The 21274-nt window shown below is 40.5% G+C and overlaps 1 protein-coding gene across 3 annotated transcripts in view; it reads right to left on the bottom strand.

Annotated features, from left to right (window-relative positions):
- LOC126106826 (uncharacterized) overlaps window positions 1–21274 on the bottom strand; it is a 191976-nt gene that overhangs the window by 57274 nt on the left and 113428 nt on the right. For all 3 annotated transcript variants that reach the window (XM_049913220.1, XM_049913221.1, XM_049913222.1), the window contains exon 5: window positions 18833–18876. In XM_049913220.1, coding sequence (XP_049769177.1) covers window positions 18833–18876 — 44 coding nt within the window. The remainder of the gene's footprint in view (window positions 1–18832; window positions 18877–21274) is intronic.

Below are 21274 nucleotides of genomic sequence, written 5' to 3'. Positions count from 1 at the left end.
TTAACTTGTGAAGAGCAGTAAAGTGTATTTTGATATTTGTGACCCAAAGGGCATACCATATTTACTCAAATCTAAGCTGCACTCGAAACTAAGTCGCACCTGAAAAATGAGACTCGAAATCAAGGAAAAAAAGTTTCCCGAATCTAAGCCGCACGTGAAATTTGAGACTCAAAATTCAAGGCCGCACCTCCAAATTGAAACAAAGTTGGCCCATTGTAATATGAGACACAATTTAGGTCGAATGAATGACGATACAGCTATAGTAGTTTGGTTCGAGTCGTAAGCTTAGCAGTTAAGCTTTACCAGGTAGCCATTGCTTTGCGTCAGGCGCTCCGTCCGTATTTATACGGGTACCCTTCCTTTTCCACGTGCTTCATCTGGTTTGAATTGATTGCTTATTTTTCTTTGATCTGATAAGTGCCGTTCTCTTTGTTATAGGTGTTTATGTCACTTGAAGCTGAAAATGCATTACTGTACTGTCATGCATTGTTTGTCGCATTCTGGTGGTGAGTGTTTACGGCCTGTTGCCACTCGCGGCATGGCTTGCTTTTGCGCGCGCTACAGCCGCTTACAATAAAAACAAGAGAGAGAGAGAGAGAGAGAGAGAGAGAGAGAGAGTGGGGGGCGGGGGGAGGGGGAATCGTCTCATTAGGGAAACAACAGCAAGAGACTGTTATTTGTTGTTACTTACACTGCTACCTTCTTTGATAATGATCAACAAGAACCAAATAATAGACTGCGTATGATAGAAGATGTTCTGAACGAGAGCTTAGCGAAAATTTTTCACCGTTTGAAAATCTTTGCAGATGCCTCTTTCGTACATTACATTCTGCACAGAAATTAGAGTCATCTTAGATTTAAAATCTAGTCAATTACCGTGCTTCTTTTCTGACTGTGTCACTATTGGGCATAAGAATAATACGAGTTTCATGACATGACATGTATATTCTTTTGCGTTTGCTGTTGTCTCACTCTAGTTTCGTAGTTTATTAGGCAGACAGGATTTAAATGAGATAGCAGCAAACACGAAAGAATACGTGGCAAAATGTTTATATTCGTATTATTCTTATGGTGAAGAGAATACTGCATGTGATTCACAATTCACAGAAGTTCCTATTAGCAACCATCTCTTCTCACAGGTAGGAAAAAATTCAGAACGGAGAGTTGGCCATATTGACAAACATCCCAAACAGTCTTGCCAGTTGGATTTTCGTAGTACATTGAAATGCTGCTACATTCGAAGATGAACAATACGGAATTTGTATTTATTTCGTTGGATAATGTATGAAAATGCAGTGGTCGTAACTCGGGGCGGAGAAAAAAGCTCGTCTTCCACCGTTTTTTATTTTTTTAAATTTATATACTGACGCAGAGATTTGTGCCTGCAAAGCGTGCCTGTGTAGCTCTACATACATTCGACGCAGAAGTTAGTTGTGGCGGCACCTACCAATATTTTTCAGAATTTCCGCTTACTTTGCACTCGATTCTAAGCTGCAGCCGGTTTTTTGGATTACAGAAACCGGAAAAAAAGTGTGGCTTAGATTCGAGTAAATACGGTAAATCAAGTTAAACTAACAGGAACATGTGTGGTGTGTATGGGGGACTGTATGGATTGTACAATGTCTCAAGGTGGTGTGCATTCTTCCAAGAGGTATGTGTGAACGTTAGTGATCCACCTTGCTCCAGGTGGGCAGTAATCTCTGCAACCCCGCAGAATGTCAGAACCATTGAGGCAGCAATTCTGAACGAGTGGTATGTGCAACTGTGACCCTTATCACAGCAGTCCCACATTTTCTATGGTGTGGTGTACAGTACTGTTCATGATACATTGAAATTTTGTAAAGTTAGTGGTCGCTGGGTGCCTAAGAACCTGACAGACAACCACTTCGTCTCCATGTTGCTGCTTCTGTTTGTGAGAAACTTGTCAAATATGGGTGGGAGGTGTTCCAGCACCAACCATACAATCTGGGATTTCATCTGTTTGGTCTCATGAAGAAATTCCTGGCCTGGCAACAGATATGGAAGTTAAATAAGCAGACAGTTTTACTCCAACCAAAAGGACTTCTTTGTACAAGGCATAATGAAACTGGTACCATGATGGGACAAGAACTACTAAAGTATTTTTGAAGCTACATCTACAAAATTTGCATTTCATTTCTCAGTTATTTATCAAGAAATATGTGTTAGAGGACAAAGGTTTCTATGGAAATAGCACCACAAGAATGCAAAAGGCATGATTAGCAAAAACTTCGACTCCAGATACATAACTGCTTTCTGGTCAGAAGTACATTTGGAAAAGACTGTGCTTCCATGGCCTTAATTAACATGAAAAGTTTAGAAGGTGCTGCAATTTGTGAACAACATAAAAATCTGATCAAAGAATAACAAACAAACAACAAAAGAAAAAATTTGTGTAGACCATACAGTCCACACCTGCAAAGAAACGCACTAAGCTAGTTATACAAATGTGTACATTATGTGTGAGAATGGATTTAACACATTTCAAATTGTATAAGCACTGGATTCATTACTTTGAATCATATTATGTAGCACATATAAATCAAGAAAAGCATTTTTACAAGTGTAATAAACATCAAAAGTCAAACAGTAAATAACTTTTTCGAAGAGTACATATTTTTCTCTGAATCGCATAATATTCTTCCAATGAATAAGTATACTGTACTACACACTTTCTAAAGTAGTATATGTTAATTTTCAGGGTTCAAGCTATCTCTATACCAAATTTCATCAAAATCACTTCTCCACATTAGTCATGAAACACAACTGATAGAGTTACTTTCGTATTTATAGTATTAGTACAGATAAAACTTTCAATTACCATATCTATTTCCCATGATCCAATTTTGATGTAATAAAGCCTATTTGGTGTCCCAAGCTATGCTCAAGTTACCTGTGAAAACCCAATGAAAATTTGTAAAGTAGTTTTGGAGAATCTTTTTCAAATAGACAACCACACAGACACACCAGTTTTACAGGTTTATTCTTAGCATAGGTGTCACTTATATGTCAAAAGTTTGAAAGAAATAAAGAAACTAGGATGCCTGTAGATATGTCACCTCTCAGTGTAAATAAGTGAACTCAACACACAACGGGAGCACTGAATACCGCATGTTAGTTATCTGTTGATGAGAATTACAAACAAACACTAGTTGTAAACAATAAATAAATTATAAACAGAAAGAAATAAAATGATTATGTATTCAATACACAGTTAACTAGGCATGTAGAACTGAGGATGCAGGAACATAGCAATAGTGCATCTGTGAATATCAAGATGGACAGAGCCATGTATTGCAGTTTTCATAGAGAGTGGCTACCTCCTTCACTCATTCCAAAGCTTTAGACCTTCCACAGGTTTCAGAAATCTTCAAGCAACATTCCTGGCATCTCACTTGAACTTTTTCTATGTCAGTTGTCTTTTCTTTTCTTTTCTTTTCAGACAGTGCCCAGTTATATTTCCTGACACTGTGCTTGCTTTGCTTGATCCTAGAGAATGTTGAACAATGTATTGTACCTGATTTCAAGTATGCCTGCATCAACTCAACCAAAAAATACAAATCTATGCACAGTACTGCAAGAAATTTACGTCAAGTAGAACTGTAAGAAGTCATGTATAAAATATTCTCGGTATTCTTGCCGCGTCAGTTCTAGATAAAATCTCGAGCTTTCGACGATTACCTCCATCGTCATCGTCAGGAGCTGACTGTCTCCACTGCTGCTATGGTAGCCTCTATATAGCCCGAAGACGGCTTCTGATTGGTCGGCTTCTGATTGGTTGGCGATTACGTGCTGCTGTCTCAGACGGTGTCACTGTGTGCGCCGGTGGCGCCACCGCTTCCGTTTAAACGTAAACCTTGGAAGGAACGTCTCTGCTGCTTCTCTGCATCAAGCGCTCGTTTCCACGCACAGCTCAGATGGTATCCGCTATCGCGGTTAAAGTTGTTTTGGCTCATTCTGATTTCAACAGCCTCCTTAATAACCGAATCCCAGTACGTGGAGGCATGGGACAGAATTTTAGTTTCATCGAACAATATTTTGTGTTTGTTCGTGAGGCTGTGCTCCGCAATTGCCGATTTCTCAAGCTCTCTATTTTTAATGTGGCGTTGGTGTTCTGCGCAGCGTTCGGAAACGGTACGAATAGTCTGACCTATATAATTGCTTCCACACTCACAGGGTATATTATAAACACCGGGGACCCTGAGGTCGAGATTGTCCTTAACAGGGCGCATCATCTCCTTAATTCTCTTAGGAGGACGAAAAATCGGTCTAATACCAAGTCTACGCAGGACTCTTCCTATTTTGCTGGAAATTGCGCCACAAAAAGGAAGAACCGCAATTGGTGTATCATCCTGTGAGGTTGCAGCATTATCACGTTTCCTTCTTTTGGAGAACGCTGCCTTTATATCGCGATATTAGAGTTGGTCCAAATGACATTTTAGTCAGCCTGGATGTGGTGTCGCTGTTCACAAAAGTTCCTGTGGAGGACACTTTGAAAATGCTGGCGGATCTTTTTCCTCCTGAAACTATAAAATTGTTCCGGCACGTGATGACGACCACCTACTTCTTGTATGGTAATAAATTTTATGAAATGACAGACGGTATGGCAATGGGCTCTCCGTTGTCTCCATCACTGGCTAACTTTTTTATGGAGAATTTTGAAGAACGTGCACTAAATTCGGCTCCCCTCCGTCCGTCCTTATTTTATCGTTACGTTGACGATACATTTATGATCTGGCCACACGGCGAAGAAGCTCTTAAAGAATTCATTGAACACATGAACAGCATCCATTCGAACATCCAGTTCACTGTCGAGATGGAGAAGGAAGGGAGACTGCCTTTCTTAGACGTTTTAGTACAACGACAGACGGACAGACGTCTTGGCCACTCTGTATACCGTAAGCCGACGCATACCGATTTATACCTGAACGCACAGAGTTTCCATCACCCTGCTCAGAAGAGAGCCGTTTTGAACACGTTGGTATATAGAGCCAAAACTGTTTCTGACGAGGACCACTTAAGGTTCGAGATTAATCACCTAAAGAACGTGTTCCGAAAGAACGGCTATAGTGCACGCGATATAAAGGCAGCGTTCTCCAAAAGAAGGAAACGTGATAATGCTGCAACCTCACAGGATGATACACCAATTGCGGTTCTTCCTTTTTGTGGCGCAATTTCCAGCAAAATAGGAAGAGTCCTGCGTAGACTTGGTATTAGACCGATTTTTCGTCCTCCTAAGAGAATTAAGGAGATGATGCGCCCTGTTAAGGACAATCTCGACCTCAGGGTCCCCGGTGTTTATAATATACCCTGTGAGTGTGGAAGCAATTATATAGGTCAGACTATTCGTACCGTTTCCGAACGCTGCGCAGAACACCAATGCCACATTAAAAATAGAGAGCTTGAGAAATCGGCAATTGCGGAGCACAGCCTCACGAACAAACACAAAATATTGTTCGATGAAACTAAAATTCTGTCCCATGCCTCCACGTACTGGGATTCGGTTATTAAGGAGGCTGTTGAAATCAGAATGAGCCAAAACAACTTTAACCGCGATAGCGGATACCATCTGAGCTGTGCGTGGAAACGAGCGCTTGATGCAGAGAAGCAGCAGAGACGTTCCTTCCAAGGTTTACGTTTAAACGGAAGCGGTGGCGCCACCGGCGCACACAGTGACACCGTCTGAGACAGCAGCACGTAATCGCCAACCAATCAGAAGCCGACCAATCAGAAGCCGTCTTCGGGCTATATAGAGGCTACCATAGCAGCAGTGGAGACAGTCAGCTCCTGACGATGACGATGGAGGTAATCGTCGAAAGCTCGAGATTTTATCTAGAACTGACGCGGCAAGAATACCGAGAATATTTTATACATAAGTGCCGCCGCGAAAAACTTCGTTATCATATGTAAGAAGTCATAACTGTGACTAAGGCTAAATTGACAATACATTGTCAATCCAAAATCACATTTATAGGACTTGTTCATCCACAGTATATGGTTAATCAAAAAGCTGCATGTGGCTGTGATTGTGTTAAAAACATGCCAGACAAAGATATACTGTGCTAAATGAATGGAGCTTGTGGGAACAGTAGGGCACAGGACACCAAGTGTGAGGCTCTGCTGCCTCTGGCAGTGTTCTTGGGGCAGTCAACATATTAAGTTATGTTAATTTCTTTATGGTGATCACACAGAAAAATGTATGTGATGACTCAAATATTTACCTAAAGCAGACAGTGCAGTTAGGTTACGACTATTGCAATAGCTTTTTTAAAAAGTTAGATAACTAAGACTAGCAATCTGGCTATTCCTACACTGTTGATATTCCTACCTGGCATTTCTGTGGTGTTTTCATTATTTCAATTGTGTACATATGCAAACTGAAGCAATGAATGAAAATTTCTACCAAAGCCAGGATTCGAACACAGGTCTCTGGCTCACTAGATGCCCTAACCACTATGCCACCCTGGCACATTGACTTTGCACAACCGCAATGAGATATCTAGCGTGTCTTTCCTCAATACAAACTCCCATTCTCACTTTTTTTTTTTAAGGACCAAATCGAGGAGCAAATCTCCAAGGTCATGGAACGTGTCAGTAGATGAAATTACAACATAAAAGTAATAACAGATAAAAATAAAATGTATATGAACCCAAAAAAGTAAAGCCATAAGTTTAAGTAAAAGCAATCAAGAATATAACATAAGTATCAGCTTGATTTTTCAAGGAACTCCTCAACAGAATAGAAGTAACCCATGAAGAAACTCTTCAGTTTCAATTTGAAAGCATGTGGATTACTGGTAAGATTTTTGAATTCTTGTGGTAGCTTATGGAAAATGGATGTAGCAGTATATTGCATTCCTTTCTACACAATAGTTAAGGAAGTCTGATCCACATGCAGGTTGGATTTCTGCTGAGTATTAACTGAGTGAAAGCTGCTTGTTCTTGGGAATAATCTAATATTGTTAACAAGAAACACTAGTAAAGAATATATGTATAGAGAGGCCAATATGGACTAGTGAACAGGGGCCAACAACATGTTCGCGAACTTACACCACTTACTGCCTGAGCTGCCCATTTCTGAGCCAAAAATATCCTTTTTGAATGGGAAGACTTCCTCCAAAATATAATACCTTACAACATAAGCGAATGAAAATAAGCAAAGCAGACTAACTTTCATGTCAAACAATCACTTACTTCAGATACCATTCGAATAGTAAAAATGGCAGTATTAAGTCTTTGAACAAGATCCTGAACATGGGCTTCCCACAACAGTTTACTATCTATCTGAACACCTAGAAATTTGAACTGTTCAATTTCACTAATCATATGCCCATTCTGTGAAATTAAAAGGTCGGGTTTTGTTGAATTGTGTGTTAGAAACTGTAAAAACTTAATCTTACTGTGATTTAAAGGTGGTTTATTTTCTAGAAGCCATGAACTTATGTCATGAACTGCACTATTTGAAACTGAGCCAGTGCTGCACAAAACATCCTTTACTACCAAGCTAGTGTCATCAGTAAACAGAAATATTTTAAAATTACTCACAATACTAGAGGTCATATCATGTATATAAATAAGGAGCAGGAATGGCCCAACACTTATCCCCGGGGGACCCCCCATTTGACTGTACCCCACACAGACCCCACATCACAGCCATTCTCAACACTTTGAATAATGACCTTTTGCTGTCTGTTGTTAAAGTAAGAGGTGAACCAATTGTGAGCTACTCCTCGTATTCCATACTGGTCCAACTTCTGGAACAATATTTTGTTATGAACTCAATCAAATGCCTAACTTAAATCAAAAAATATGCCTAGTGTTTGAAACCTTTTATTTAACCCATCCAGTACCTAACAGAGAAAAGAGAATATAGCATTTTCAGTTGTTAAACGACTTCTAAAGCCAAACTGTACATTTGATAGCAAATTGTGTGATATAAAATAATCAATTATCCTTACATACACAGCCATTTCAATAACTTTAGCAAACACTGATGGCATAGAAATAGGTCTAAAATTGTCTACATTATCCCTTTCTCCCTTTTATAAATAGGTTTTACTACTGAGTACTTTAATTGTTCAGGAAACTGACCATTCCTAAAGGAAAAATTACAAATATGGCTAAATACAGGGATAACATGTGCAGCACAGTACTTTAATACTCTGCTAGGCACCCCATCATATCCATGAGAGTCTTTAAGTCTTCAATGATTTAATTATTGACTCAATCTCCCCCTTGTCAGTATCACAGAGGAATATTTCAGACATCAGTCTCAGAAAGGCATTTGCTAAGAGAGTTATATGATTACCTGTAGAAACTAAATTTTTATTTAATTCACCAGCAATGATCAGAAAATGATTGTTAAAAACTGTACACATATCTGATTTAACAGTAACAGAAATATTTTTACTATGAACTGACTTTATATCATCAACTTTGTGCTCCTGGCCAAACACTTCCTTCACAACAGACCATATGGTTTTAATTTCATCCTGTGAATCAGCTTTTCGATTTGCATACCACATACTTACTCGTTGCCTTCCTCATAACATTTTTAAACACCTTACAATACTGTTTGTAATGGGCTACTGTAGCTTGACTGTGATTACTTCTAACATTTTGATATAATTCACACTTTGTTCTACACGATATCGTTATCCCAAAAGTCAGCCAACCAGGCTGCCTTTTACTGCTAATACCCCATTTAGAACGCTCTAATGGAAAGCAACTCTCAAAGAGCATGAGAAATAAGGTAAAGAAAGCATTATATTTGTCATCTCTGTTATCAGCACTATAAACATCCTGCCACTCTTGTTCCTTGATGAGGTTTAAAGAACTCTATTGCCATGGGATTAGCTTTCCTACATAGTTTGTAATTATATGTGACATTTGTTTGAGAACAAAAGGCTTTTAGTGTTAAAATGTGTGCATCACAGTCTGAAAGGCCATTCACCCTTTTACTAACAGAATGTCCATCTAGTAATGAAGAATTAATAAAAATATTGTCTATGGCTATGCTACTGTTTCCCTCCATCCTAGCTGGAAAAAGCACAGTTTGCATCAGATCATATGACCTTCAATAAAATTCTTCAGGGTATCAGACCGCATCGTCATAATTTAAAATGTGCCAACATTTCGGCCAGCGTTGCAGCTAGCCTTCATCAGGGCCTTACGTTAAACTGCTAAATGAAACACACTTGGTTCCTTAAATAGCTGCACGAGAAAACCGTGTCGTTACTTGATTGGCTGTAAAAGGAGGAGGAGGAGGGGTGAAAGGTATGCTTTATTGGTGTTTCCTTTATTAACTGTCATTGGCTGAAATAGCTGTTTTCTATTGGTCTTTATATTAATCCATCCCATTGGAGGAGACGGACGAATAGCGAACAGGTGATGGCTGTGACGTCACACTGTTTACATGCTATCCAGAAGCCGGCTGCGGCATGCCATTGCTTTGTGTGCTCGCGACCACTACTGCGGCTCTCCGCGTGTCTGCATGGGCCGCCACGGCTCTGCCGCCGCTCCGTAGCCCTGCTATTGCAGGCAGCCAAGACCTCGGAAGCTTGTACCCGTCCTCTCTATTCATGTTGGTGGGTCTTTTGGCTATTTCTATCGCCTCTCTAATCTTTCTTTTGAAAGTGAGAGGCTGTTTCGCCAGGACACGGGCATCTTGAAAAAATATTGGTTTCCCGCACTCGTCTCGATGTTCCGCCACTGCTGACTTAGTGTGTTGTTTCAGGCGGATATATCTTTCATGTTCCGAGAGCCTTGTGCTAATCGGACGTCCCGTCTCACCTATGTAGACTAATCCACACGCACAACCAATTTCATACACGCCAGCTGTGTGTAGTTTGTCAACTGCATCCTTGGTAGAACCGAGCATGTCTGATATTTTGTTTCTGCTTCGGAAAATTGGTTTGATGTCGGCTTTTCGTAGAATTTTGCCAATACGTTTGGTGACCCCTTGTACATATGGTAACACAGCAATGCTCTGTGCCTCCTTCTCCTCTTCCCTATTAGTCTTCTCCCTTGTCGACATGGTGCTGTCTATCGTCTGCTTCCCATAGCCATTAGTTCCGAAGATGGACCTGAGGCGTTCAAGTTCTGTCTTCAGATGTTCTTCGTCGCTTATCCTGTACGCTCTCTTCGTTAGCGTGTGCAGGGCGGACTTCTTCTGCGTGGGGTGATGGTGGGAGGAGGCGTGAAGGTACCTGTCCGTACTGGTTGGTTTCCTGTACACTTTGTGGCCAAGTTTACCATCAGGTTTTCGATAAACTTCCACGTTGAGAAAAGGCAGCACCCCATTCTTCTCTGTTTCCATTGTAAACTGAATTTTCCTATGCTGTTGGTTAAGGTGCTTGTGGAAGTTCTGTAACTCCTCTTCTCCATGGGGCCAAATAACGAAAGTATCATCGACATAGCGAAGCCAACAATTTGGACGTAATGGTGCGGACTGGAGGGCTGTTTCCTCAAATGCCTCCTTGAAGATTTCTGCTGCGATAGGCGATAGGGGTGAGCCGATAGCTACACCGTCAGTTTCTTCATAAAATTGACCTCTCCACTTGAAATAGGTGGTCGTCAGACAATGGCGCACAAGCTCACATATATCAGGCTCCGACACCTAGTGCATCAAACCGAGTCCTACGTTAAGGATTCCAATCACTTCCTGTCTCTCCTAAAGGAAATGCGTGTTACGGACCAAGATCTGATGATGGTTAGTTTCGATGTCACATCCCTATTCACGAATGTCCCAGTGTCAGATACCGTGAACATCCTAGAAGAACGCGTGGCACCTGATATATGTGAGCTTGTGCGCCACTGTCTGACGACCACCTATTTCAAGTGGAGAGGTCAATTTTATGAACAAACTGACGGTGTAGTTATGGGCTCACCCCTATCGCCTATCACAGCAGAAATCTTCATGGAGGCATTTGAGGAAACAGCCCTCCAGTCCGCACCATTACGTCCAAATTTTTGGCTTCGCTATGTCAATGATACTTTCGTTATTTGGCCCCACAGAGAAGAGGAGTTACAGAACTTCCACAAGCACCTTAACCAACAGCATAGGAAAATTCAGTTTACAATGGAAACAGAGAAGAATGGGGTGCTGCCTTTTCTCAACGTGGAAGTTTATCGAAAACCTGATGGTAAACTTGGCCACAAAGTGTACAGGAAACCAACCAGTACGGACAGGTACCTTCACGCCTCCTCCCACCATCACCCCACGCAGAAGAAGTCCGCCCTGCACACGCTAACGAAGAGAGCGTACAGGATAAGTGACGAAGAACATCTGAAGACAGAACTTGAACGCCTCAGGTCCATCTTCGGAACTAATGGCTATGGGAAGCAGACGATAGACAGCACCATGTCGACAAGGGAGAAGACTAATAGGGAAGAGGAGAAGGAGGCACAGAGCATTGCTGTGTTACCATATGTACAAGGGGTCACCAAACGTATTGGCAAAATTCTACGAAAAGCCGACATCAAACCAATTTTCCGAAGCAGAAACAAAATATCAGACATGCTCGGTTCTACCAAGGATGCAGTTGACAAACTACACACAGCTGGCGTGTATGAAATTGGTTGTGCGTGTGGATTAGTCTACATAGGTGAGACGGGACGTCCGATTAGCACAAGGCTCTCGGAACATGAAAGATATATCCGCCTGAAACAACACACTAAGTCAGCAGTGGCGGAACATCGAGACGAGTGCGGGAAACCAATATTTTTTCAAGATGCCCGTGTCCTGGCGAAACAGCCTCTCACTTTCAAAAGAAAGATTAGAGAGGCGATAGAAATAGCCAAAAGACCCACCAACATGAATAGAGAGGACGGGTACAAGCTTCCGAGGTCTTGGCTGCCTGCAATAGCAGGGCTACGGAGCGGCGGCAGAGCCGTGGCGGCCCATGCAGACACGCGGAGAGCCGCAGTAGTGGTCGCGAGCACACAAAGCAATGGCATGCCGCAGCCGGCTTCTGGATAGCATGTAAACAGTGTGACGTCACAGCCATCACCTGTTCGCTATTCGTCCGTCTCCTCCAATGGGATGGATTAATATAAAGACCAATAGAAAACAGCTATTTCAGCCAATGACAGTTAATAAAGGAAACACCAATAAAGCATACCTTTCACCCCTCCTCCTCCTCCTTTTACAGCCAATCAAGTAACGACACGGTTTTCTCGTGCAGCTATTTAAGGAACCAAGTGTGTTTCATTTAGCAGTTTAACGTAAGGCCCTGATGAAGGCTAGCTGCAACGCTGGCAAAAATGTTGGCGCATTTTAAATTATGACGATGCGGTCTGATACCCTGAAGAATTTTATTGAAGATGACAACGGCCGCGGAAGCCTACGCTTACAGATCATATGAGTTTAGGTGATCTACCAACATCCTTTTTCTTGCACAATCATACACAAAAGTAATACTGAAGTCACCACATATAACTAATTTATGGTACTTCCTTTAAAGTTAATCAAGAACCCCCTATAGGTTGAGCAGAAATGCTCTGAAGTCAGAGTTAGAGGCTCTATAAACAAAAACAATTAGAAGTTTAGTTTCACTAAACTCAACTGCCCCCACACAACATTCAAATACCTGTTCAGTGCAGTGCCATGGTATGTGTGTGGGCTAACAGATACTGTTTTTTTAGGTACATGACCACTCCCCCACTTCCCAAGGAACTCCTTAAAAACAGACAGCTAATCTGTATCCTGGTAAAGGAAGCCTCTGAATTGTCAAATTATTTAAGTGGTGCTCCGATATACCAATAATTTCAGAGTCAACATATGTGCTTCACTAACTTCAATCTCTAATACCTCTTATATTTAGTGAAATATGCTAATTCCTTCTCTACTTGGAAACATGAAGTCCTCTGAAGGTGATTCCTTAGGTATATCTTTTTAAAGGAAGTCCCTCTAACAAGGGGAAGGCCTCAGACATGGCCAACTGATTCGGCTCAGATTTGGTAGGTCGCTTGTGTACAACCTAAAATGAAGGAATCTAAGATATTTTGGGTCAACACCCCCGCGTTTTTGAGAAAATCACCCCTAAAGGTTATGAAGAGCGATTGACTCAAAGTTGGCAGGATCAATAGATAATTGTAAATAGAGCATTTTTCATCACCAGGTATGGGGTCCAAAACTGTATACTTTTCCAGAAATCGAGGTAAGACACTTTTACAACTGCCGCGTCTGTACCCACACGGTCAACGCTTTTCGCCGACAGCACCGATAGCGCAACGGCCAAGGTAACTGGCTGCGAATCTCGAAGAAACATAGTGAATGTTATTCTTTTCGTTTGTATTCTTCAATATCTCAATTGATAGGGATAGGAGGGTTAATAATGTAAGTAAATCAACAAGAAATGATAATAAGGTAGGCAAATAAATTTCTCCAACCTCTTGGGATAGTAAACAACTAAAATGCTACTCCAGGTAACTTTACAATGGCTCTTCCAGTCACTGTTACGTGTCCTCACTTTTCTTCGAACAACTAGATGGATGATAAACATTCGAAACAAATATACTTACGGCACCAGGAGCATCTAACGAATGCAATCTTTCGACAGCTACACTGTTCCTTCCCTATGATATGATGAAGAGCCAACTGGGACAACATAACTCTCCCCGCGTGCATTCTATCTCGTGCCTCGCTGTATAGAAGTGACGCACTGTTGGATATCTGTGATCCCTCGTGAGGAAGTCGCAGCACTTTTACTCGGAGTTGTTTTCATGTGACAAGGCTTAAAAGTTTAATACTTTACTAACTCACGGTGTTTGGGAAATTAGTTTGCCTATCTTATTATTAACATTCCTTATTGATTTACTTACCTTGTTAACCCTCCTATCCCTATCAATTGAGATATGGAAAAATAGAAATGAGAAGAATAACATCCGCTAGGTTTCTTCGAGATTCTAACCCGGGTTTTCCAATTCCTAGCCAGGTACCTTGGCCGTTGCGCTATCAGCGACAGGCGTTAACCATGTGGGTACAAACGCGGCAGTTGTAAAAGTTTCTTACCTCGATTTCTGGAAAAGTACGCGTTTCTGGATCCCCTACCTGATGATGAAAAATGCTCTATTTACAATTATCTATCGATCCCACCAATTTTGAGTCGATCGCTCATCATAACCTTTAGGGGTGATTTTCTCAAAAACGTGGGGGTGTTGACCCAAAATATCTTAGATTCCTTCGTTTTAGATTGTACACAAGCGACCTGCCAAATCTGAGCGAAATCGGTTGGCCGTCTCTGAGGCCTTCCCCTTGTATCAGCTGACTTCAATCTAAAAAAGGTGCAGCTCTAACACCAACTACCACAGGAATTTTTCCATGACCTACACTGTCACCTATAAGCTTTGTCAGCCTTCCCTTCCCATACCTATTGAGGTGCAGGCCATGCCTAGTGAAACCTGATCTACTGATAGCCTCAACTGGCATCAATGGATTGTGACCCATGCCGTCTGCAACCAGTGCCTTCTCCAGCCCCATATTAACAACGTAAGAGCCACATTAAGATGAGGCCGATCATGACGCTGAAACAGCTGCTCCAAATGCACATTAGTGCCACCAATTTGAGTATCTATCTTTACTAGGTCACCACCTACATCATATTCCCTGTTCCTATCAAGACTTTTCCCTGCTCCACCCACTATCACTACCTGATGCTCCTTTGTAAAATTCCTATATAACTCTCCTATGCTGTCAGGCACGTGAGCCAACCTTGCACTAGGCTTCACAATGCTGGTGATATGGTACTCACTCTCCAACATTTGCTGCAACTGCTGGCCTGCAGCTCTACCATGTGAACTACCTAACAGCAGAACCTTCTTCTTTCTGCTAGACTTTGCAGCTGCCTTAGGCCTCCTAACTGCTGAGGATGTGTTTCATGTTTCCTACACCTACAGCTACAAGAGACTCCTCTCAACTCTGACAGTTGGACAAATCGCATATCGTATATATGCGAAGTACAGTTGTCTGTATACCTCCTCCTTCTTGCCAACTGCCAGTTCTCTCTCTCTTCAACCTGTCTAGTTCCACTTTTGTGTACTGTAAATGCACCTGAATGGCACAGATTTTATGCTTCTGCTCCTCTATCAACTTATTTCTATTACAGATTCTACATAGCCAGGAGAGGGTCTCGCTAGAATGCCCACTGGCTTCCCCACTGCATTCCCCCCAATGAAAATACTTTGAACAAATCCCACACCGTAACCCACTACTCACAAATCTATGACAGAGGTCACTTGTGCTGAAATTTTAGAGTTACTGAATAAAACTGAGCACCTACGTTACCTAAGTTCAGTTACACTAGTAGAACTATTTGTAGAACTAAGAATATTGATCTCGAAATTATCCCTCTACTAAGAAAGCAACAACTTTTATTAATACTATTAAACCAAAACCAATACCAACACCAACAAAACTTCACAAAATTTACTAGCTAAAACTGAAAATTCAAGCGGCCACTGAAACACTCAAAGTTAAAACAGAGAATGAAAATTTTACTAAAATATTTTGCTACAAACAATAAGAAACATCAGCTGAAAACTACCGCACAAAATTTACTAATCAACTTCAATGCACAGAAAATTCTAAAAAACATAGCAAGCAAACGTTTCCAAAAGTTTTTTAAATCGTTATTTTGCCACAAACAGCATGAAACACCACTGAAAACTATTAAATTTAATATCTGTATAATAGTGCACAAACAACTTTGTCAGTACTTAGCTTTATAACTGCTACAGCTACAACCACATGCTGTAAAATGTAAACACACTACTTCAGCCCACTAGCTATTCCCCTAAACACGATCAGCATTGCGGAGGCTCAGAATCAAATGAAACAGGGGTCTTGCCTGAAACCCATGTGTAGGTGATTTAATTACATGAAACTATATGGTTCCAGAGACCTTTTCAAGTCTTGGGCAACTATGATGTATATAAGCAGACTGAATCAATGAATATAAACTTGTACGAAGGCCAGGAACGAGCAGGAGTCGTGTGTTCAGTCTCGATAACAATTTTCATTTGTTTATTCACTCTGCATATATACATCATAGATGCCTGAGACTTGAAAATGTCTCTGGAACATGTAGTTTCATTTAACTGAATTGTGTGACAAGTTATTAAGCTACATACAAACCTCACAGATTTTTGCTGATGTATTCCTTTTTTATTACACTTATTTTCAAAAGTGTGTGTATTTATGATACTATATTCCAAATACAACTGATTACAGTCACCACAGTTTATGCACGCTAAAAATACCTTGTGGGCAATAAAGTATCTGTCACTCTAAAACAAAAGATAACAAAAAATTTATATTTTGTAACAGTATGCTTTCAAGAGGTATCTTCAAAGACTTTGACACCCTTCTATTCAAATCTCCCCCACATAAATTATAGCTAAAGTAAAAGTTGGTTTCCTATTAACTAAGTTTTCTGCAGCCATACGATAAATGGTGTATAGTTTCTGCATTACTTTCTAGGGCACAAAGTAGAAATAAATGTAATACAGAGATTTTATTCAGGCAGACCCTCTAAAATAATGTTTTCCTTTGGTTCCCCTTCTCACATTTTCTTGCTAATGGTCTGATTCTCTAGTTAGCGTCAATTATTAGCATTTAATGGACTTTTTATTCCTGGCCAAGAGAAGTCTACTAGTATAAAATATATGCTTCAATTTGAGGAATAAATTTCTGACAATGTACATTCAGAGCAGAGCATTGTATGGTAGTGAAATATGGACTGTGGGAAAGCTGGAACAGAAGGGAATTAAAGGATCTGAGATGTGTTGCTTAACAAAGATGTTGAATTGGTGAACTGATAAGGTAAGAAATGAGGCGGTTCTCAGCAAGACTGATAGGGAAAGGAATAACTTCCATGGTACTAGAGAGAGATGTGGAATGCAAAAACTGTAGGGGAAGGCAGCAGAGATCTGTATACATCCAGCAAGTAATTGAGGACATAGCTTGCAACAAAAAGTGCTACTCCAAAATCGAAAGGTTGGTACAGGAGAGGAATTCATGGAGGGTCACATCACTGGGGGTGGGGGCAAGGCTCTTCTCATTTTAGGATCATTCTGAACAGAAAGGAGATTCATGCAAAACTGCCCTCCAACATTTAAAGATATTAATTAATGTTTCAGTCTATGTATAAATAAAGAATGGCTGAGAAGTATACTACACAGACTGATAGTTGTTTCATATGTCCTCAGTATTCAGTTACACATATGGAAAAGTGTCTACCTAACGATATATAGGAAAGGAAGTTTGAGGAATGTCTTATGGGTTATTTAGAGTAAAAAAAATTTCACAGAGTAGAGCAGTGTTAATGTAAATAACAGGAAATGTTTTATTGTCATTAAGTAATTGTTTGTATTTACTTGTGCAAAATAGTGTTTGGAAATAACATTTATACCTGAATATAAACATACTGCTAAATATAAAATGATTATATCTAATGTTTTCTTTTAGGTCTGTGTTGTTGATTTAAAAAGTAGTTAAATGTTTCTTAAGAAATATAAATGTAGAGTATATGTAGCTACAAAATTACTATCACATTATAACTTGTATTCTAAATTATTTTAAGATATGTCCTACATTAGAAGTACACACTCTTTACAAAATGTAATCATGTCGGACCAAATAAAAATCAATCACTCTTACAGAAAAATAATTTTTGATGATATTATTTTAGTGGACCAGTTCAGATACTTTATCAGTTATATCATATTTCTCGAAACTGTCATCTTTGCATTCCTCCTTCCTCATGGATTACCCACCATGAATAATTTTAATGAGTGAGTGACCTAAATTTGTTGTCTCTCTCTCTCTCTCTCTCTCTCTCTCTCTCTCTCTCTCTCTCTCTCAACACACACACACACACACACACACACACACACACAATTTCTTATCTTAAAGGTGTTTCCTTTAGAGGCTATTTTTGCACACAACTTCAATTAATTTATGCAGTTGTATTGTAGGCCCATATTTTACATAAATTTTGGCAAATTATGTCTGTTTATTTTATATACAAGAGATCTAATGCAATCCTATTATTTTTTTCAAAAATTCGTTGACAATAATGACATCACCATTTGGGGTATCATGCAAGATAAACAGTAAAACTTATATTACACTTACAGTATTGCAGTGTATAAAGGAATAATGACAATGAAAAATTGTGCCGTTCTGGGACTCAAACACAGATTTACCACTTTACACAAGCTGTCACCTTAACCATTGTGGCTACCCATGCATGACTCATGGCTAGACCCAAACTTCCACATATCATCATTCCTGCATTACAAACTGTATTTGTACACACACAAACTTCCACATATCATCATTCCTGCATTACAAACTGTATTTGTACACACACTATGTACTCCCTTATAGGAGAGGACATTTCAATTGAAAGTCACTGCCTGGTATTGGTGGAAAAATACAATATTGCAGTGCATGTGCTGTTAAGAAGAACGAAGCAATCTTTCTTTGGATATGCTTGCATGTTATATAATATGTGCACAAGTGCAACCTGTGATGTAGCAATGAGGACATATGAAAGTATGGGTCTGTCCATGAGTTATGCATAGCTAGCCAAAGCAGTTGAGATGACCACTCACACAAAGTGGGAAATCTGGGTCCAGCACAAATTTTCATTGTCATTACTCCCTTATACAGTTGATGGTTGCTTGTATTCACAGGTGCAAATACATTTTTTGTGTATTATATTACTCTCTTAACCAAATACACGCCAGAAACTATATCTTACAGAGCACACAAGATTAAATTAATTTAACTATTTTTTATGCAACTTACAATCCGCTTGGATATATGTGTCAACTTGCATTCTTGTTTCAGCCCTGGAAAATTTAAATCCTAATATAGTTCAAAAAACAAGACAAGTATATGTGACACATTTATTATTGCAATATTATAAATTAATGAGAGTGAAATAAATAACTTGGACAGAGACAGATTAACATGAAAACATATTCTTAACTTTCGCAATCATACAAAGACAAATGAGACTGACTTTAGTTTCACCAAAAGGAAGTAGAATAAAGTAGGATACTACTTCTTTCTCCTTCTCAGAAAATCAACAATGTCATTAAAATGATAGATTGCTACTGACTGTAAAGATGACATGTTGAGTTGAAGACAGGCACAACAAAAACACTGTTACACTTTCAGCCAAAGCTTTTTTCAGAAAAGAAAACACACAGTTAACACAAGCGTGCACATATCATGCACACATGACCACTATCTCTGGCTGCTACAGCTACAATGCAACTGTTGCACTGGACAAGAGCAGCAAGCCAGGGGGAGTGGGAAAGGGGGAGGGATAGCACAGTTTCTTGTGTGGCGAGAGAAGAACGTTATCTGGTACAGCGTGTGAGGTCTAGACAGTTGCAGGAGCAGCTGTGGGAGGCTGTGAGAGAGGGGGCAGGGGATGGGAAGCAGAAAAGGAGAGGAGCAGAGAAGGGGAAAAGGTCAATGAGTGTGTTAGCAGATAGCATGCAAAATGGGGGGTGAGAAATGGTGTAGTGGGAGGTCATAGGACAGGTAGCATGGGAACTGTTGGGTGGAATGATGAGGGACCAGTAGGTTACCGCAGGTTGAAGCTGGGATAATTTTAGGAGCAGAGGATGTGTTGTAAGGGTAACACATGCATGTTGTGCCACAGGGCAGACCACTTTGCTCTTGGCCACAGTTTGGCTGTTACCATTCATCCTTGTAAACAGCCAATTAGTAGCCATTCCAATATAAAGAGCTGTGCAATGATTTCAGCAGAGATGGTGCAAGACATGGCTGCTGTCGCAGGTGTCCCAGCTCTTATGGGGTAGGATAAACTTGTGCCAGGAAGTGCTTGGTGAGTGGCCTGATCACATGTTGCACCAGGGCTTCCACAGGGTTATGATCCCTGTGACAAGGATTTGGGAGCAGTGTGAGTATGGAAACAGTTTTGGATTAACCAAACATTCGGATTACCACGGTTCGGATTAGTGGGACTCTGCTGTACTTGTGAAAATGTTGTAACAAAACAGAAAATCAAGAAATTGTAATAAAGAAACCCCTCCTCAGGGGGCACTGCCTTAATGCAGCACTGTCAGTGCAGGTGAGGAGGTTTGCGTGCGTTGGATGCGGAGGGTTATGCCGGGGTAACGTAGCTACCAGCAGGGTCACCCATGCCGGACACGAAAAAGGGGAGGATCCAGACGAAGTGTGTCCCATAATAACCTATCAATCCTGTCCCCTGTCCTATCCTATCCTTTTTCCTTGTCATTTCCAATTCCCTACAACATAGGGCATGGAGGGCTCTAGAGGCATGATGAAGCCAGTTTCCCTGATACAAATCCATGTCCCATCAATTGGGGGTTGATCCTGGGGCTAACAACCCCATATCAGGAAAAACTCACTGTTCAGCAACCAATTCACAGAGAGAACCAGACTGCCTCAAACTTACGACAACCGAGGCATGTCAAATGGCAGCAATTTTGGTATATCGGAACATGGAATGGAAAAAGTATCTTTCAGGTGGGAACCAGTAGGAAGCTTGAGGAGAAATTATTGAGGTACCGAATTGATGTTGCAGCATTGCAAGAGATAAGATGGAAACAAACAGAGGCGGTTGGTCTTCAGCATTAAACCTTGATCAATAGTGGGGAAGAAGAAAATAGATTAGGAACAGCTTTTATGGTAAAGAAGTCCACCAGTCATGCCATGGTGGAAAATGAAACAATAAATCCCAGATTATGTTGACTGAGGCTGAAAGGAAAATTCTCCAACGTGTCATTGATTAGTGTGCATGCCACAATGAAAGATGAAGCTGAAGAAGAGAAAGAAGAATTTTATGAGAAATTGAAGCAAGTGTATAATAAGCTGCCAATGTATGGTGTCACAATTATCCTGGGGGATTGTAATGCTAAAGTAGGTAAAGACAAAGAGAACCAGCAGGTGGCAGGTCTTTATAGTAAACATCTGGAATCAAATAACAATGGTTGGAAACTGATTTAATTTGTTTGTAGCAAAGGACTAGTGATTAAAAGCATGTGTTTTCCACAGAAAGACATTCATAAGAGAATTTGAGATCACCTGACGGGTTGATAAGAAATCAAATAGATCATATACTGGTAGATGGGCGGCACGCCTCAGATATTTTGGATGTGATTAGCCACCAAGGAGTGGATATTGACTTAGACCATCTTTTGGTAAGAATCAAAACCTAGGAAAGGATTGAAGTTAAATCCAGAAGGGCTG

Source organism: Schistocerca cancellata, chromosome 10 (genome assembly GCF_023864275.1).
Source record: "Schistocerca cancellata isolate TAMUIC-IGC-003103 chromosome 10, iqSchCanc2.1, whole genome shotgun sequence".
Taxonomy (NCBI): domain Eukaryota; kingdom Metazoa; phylum Arthropoda; class Insecta; order Orthoptera; family Acrididae; genus Schistocerca; species Schistocerca cancellata.
The sequence above is the reverse complement of the archived record's forward strand: the minus strand, read 5'-3'. Positions and strand labels throughout refer to the sequence as shown.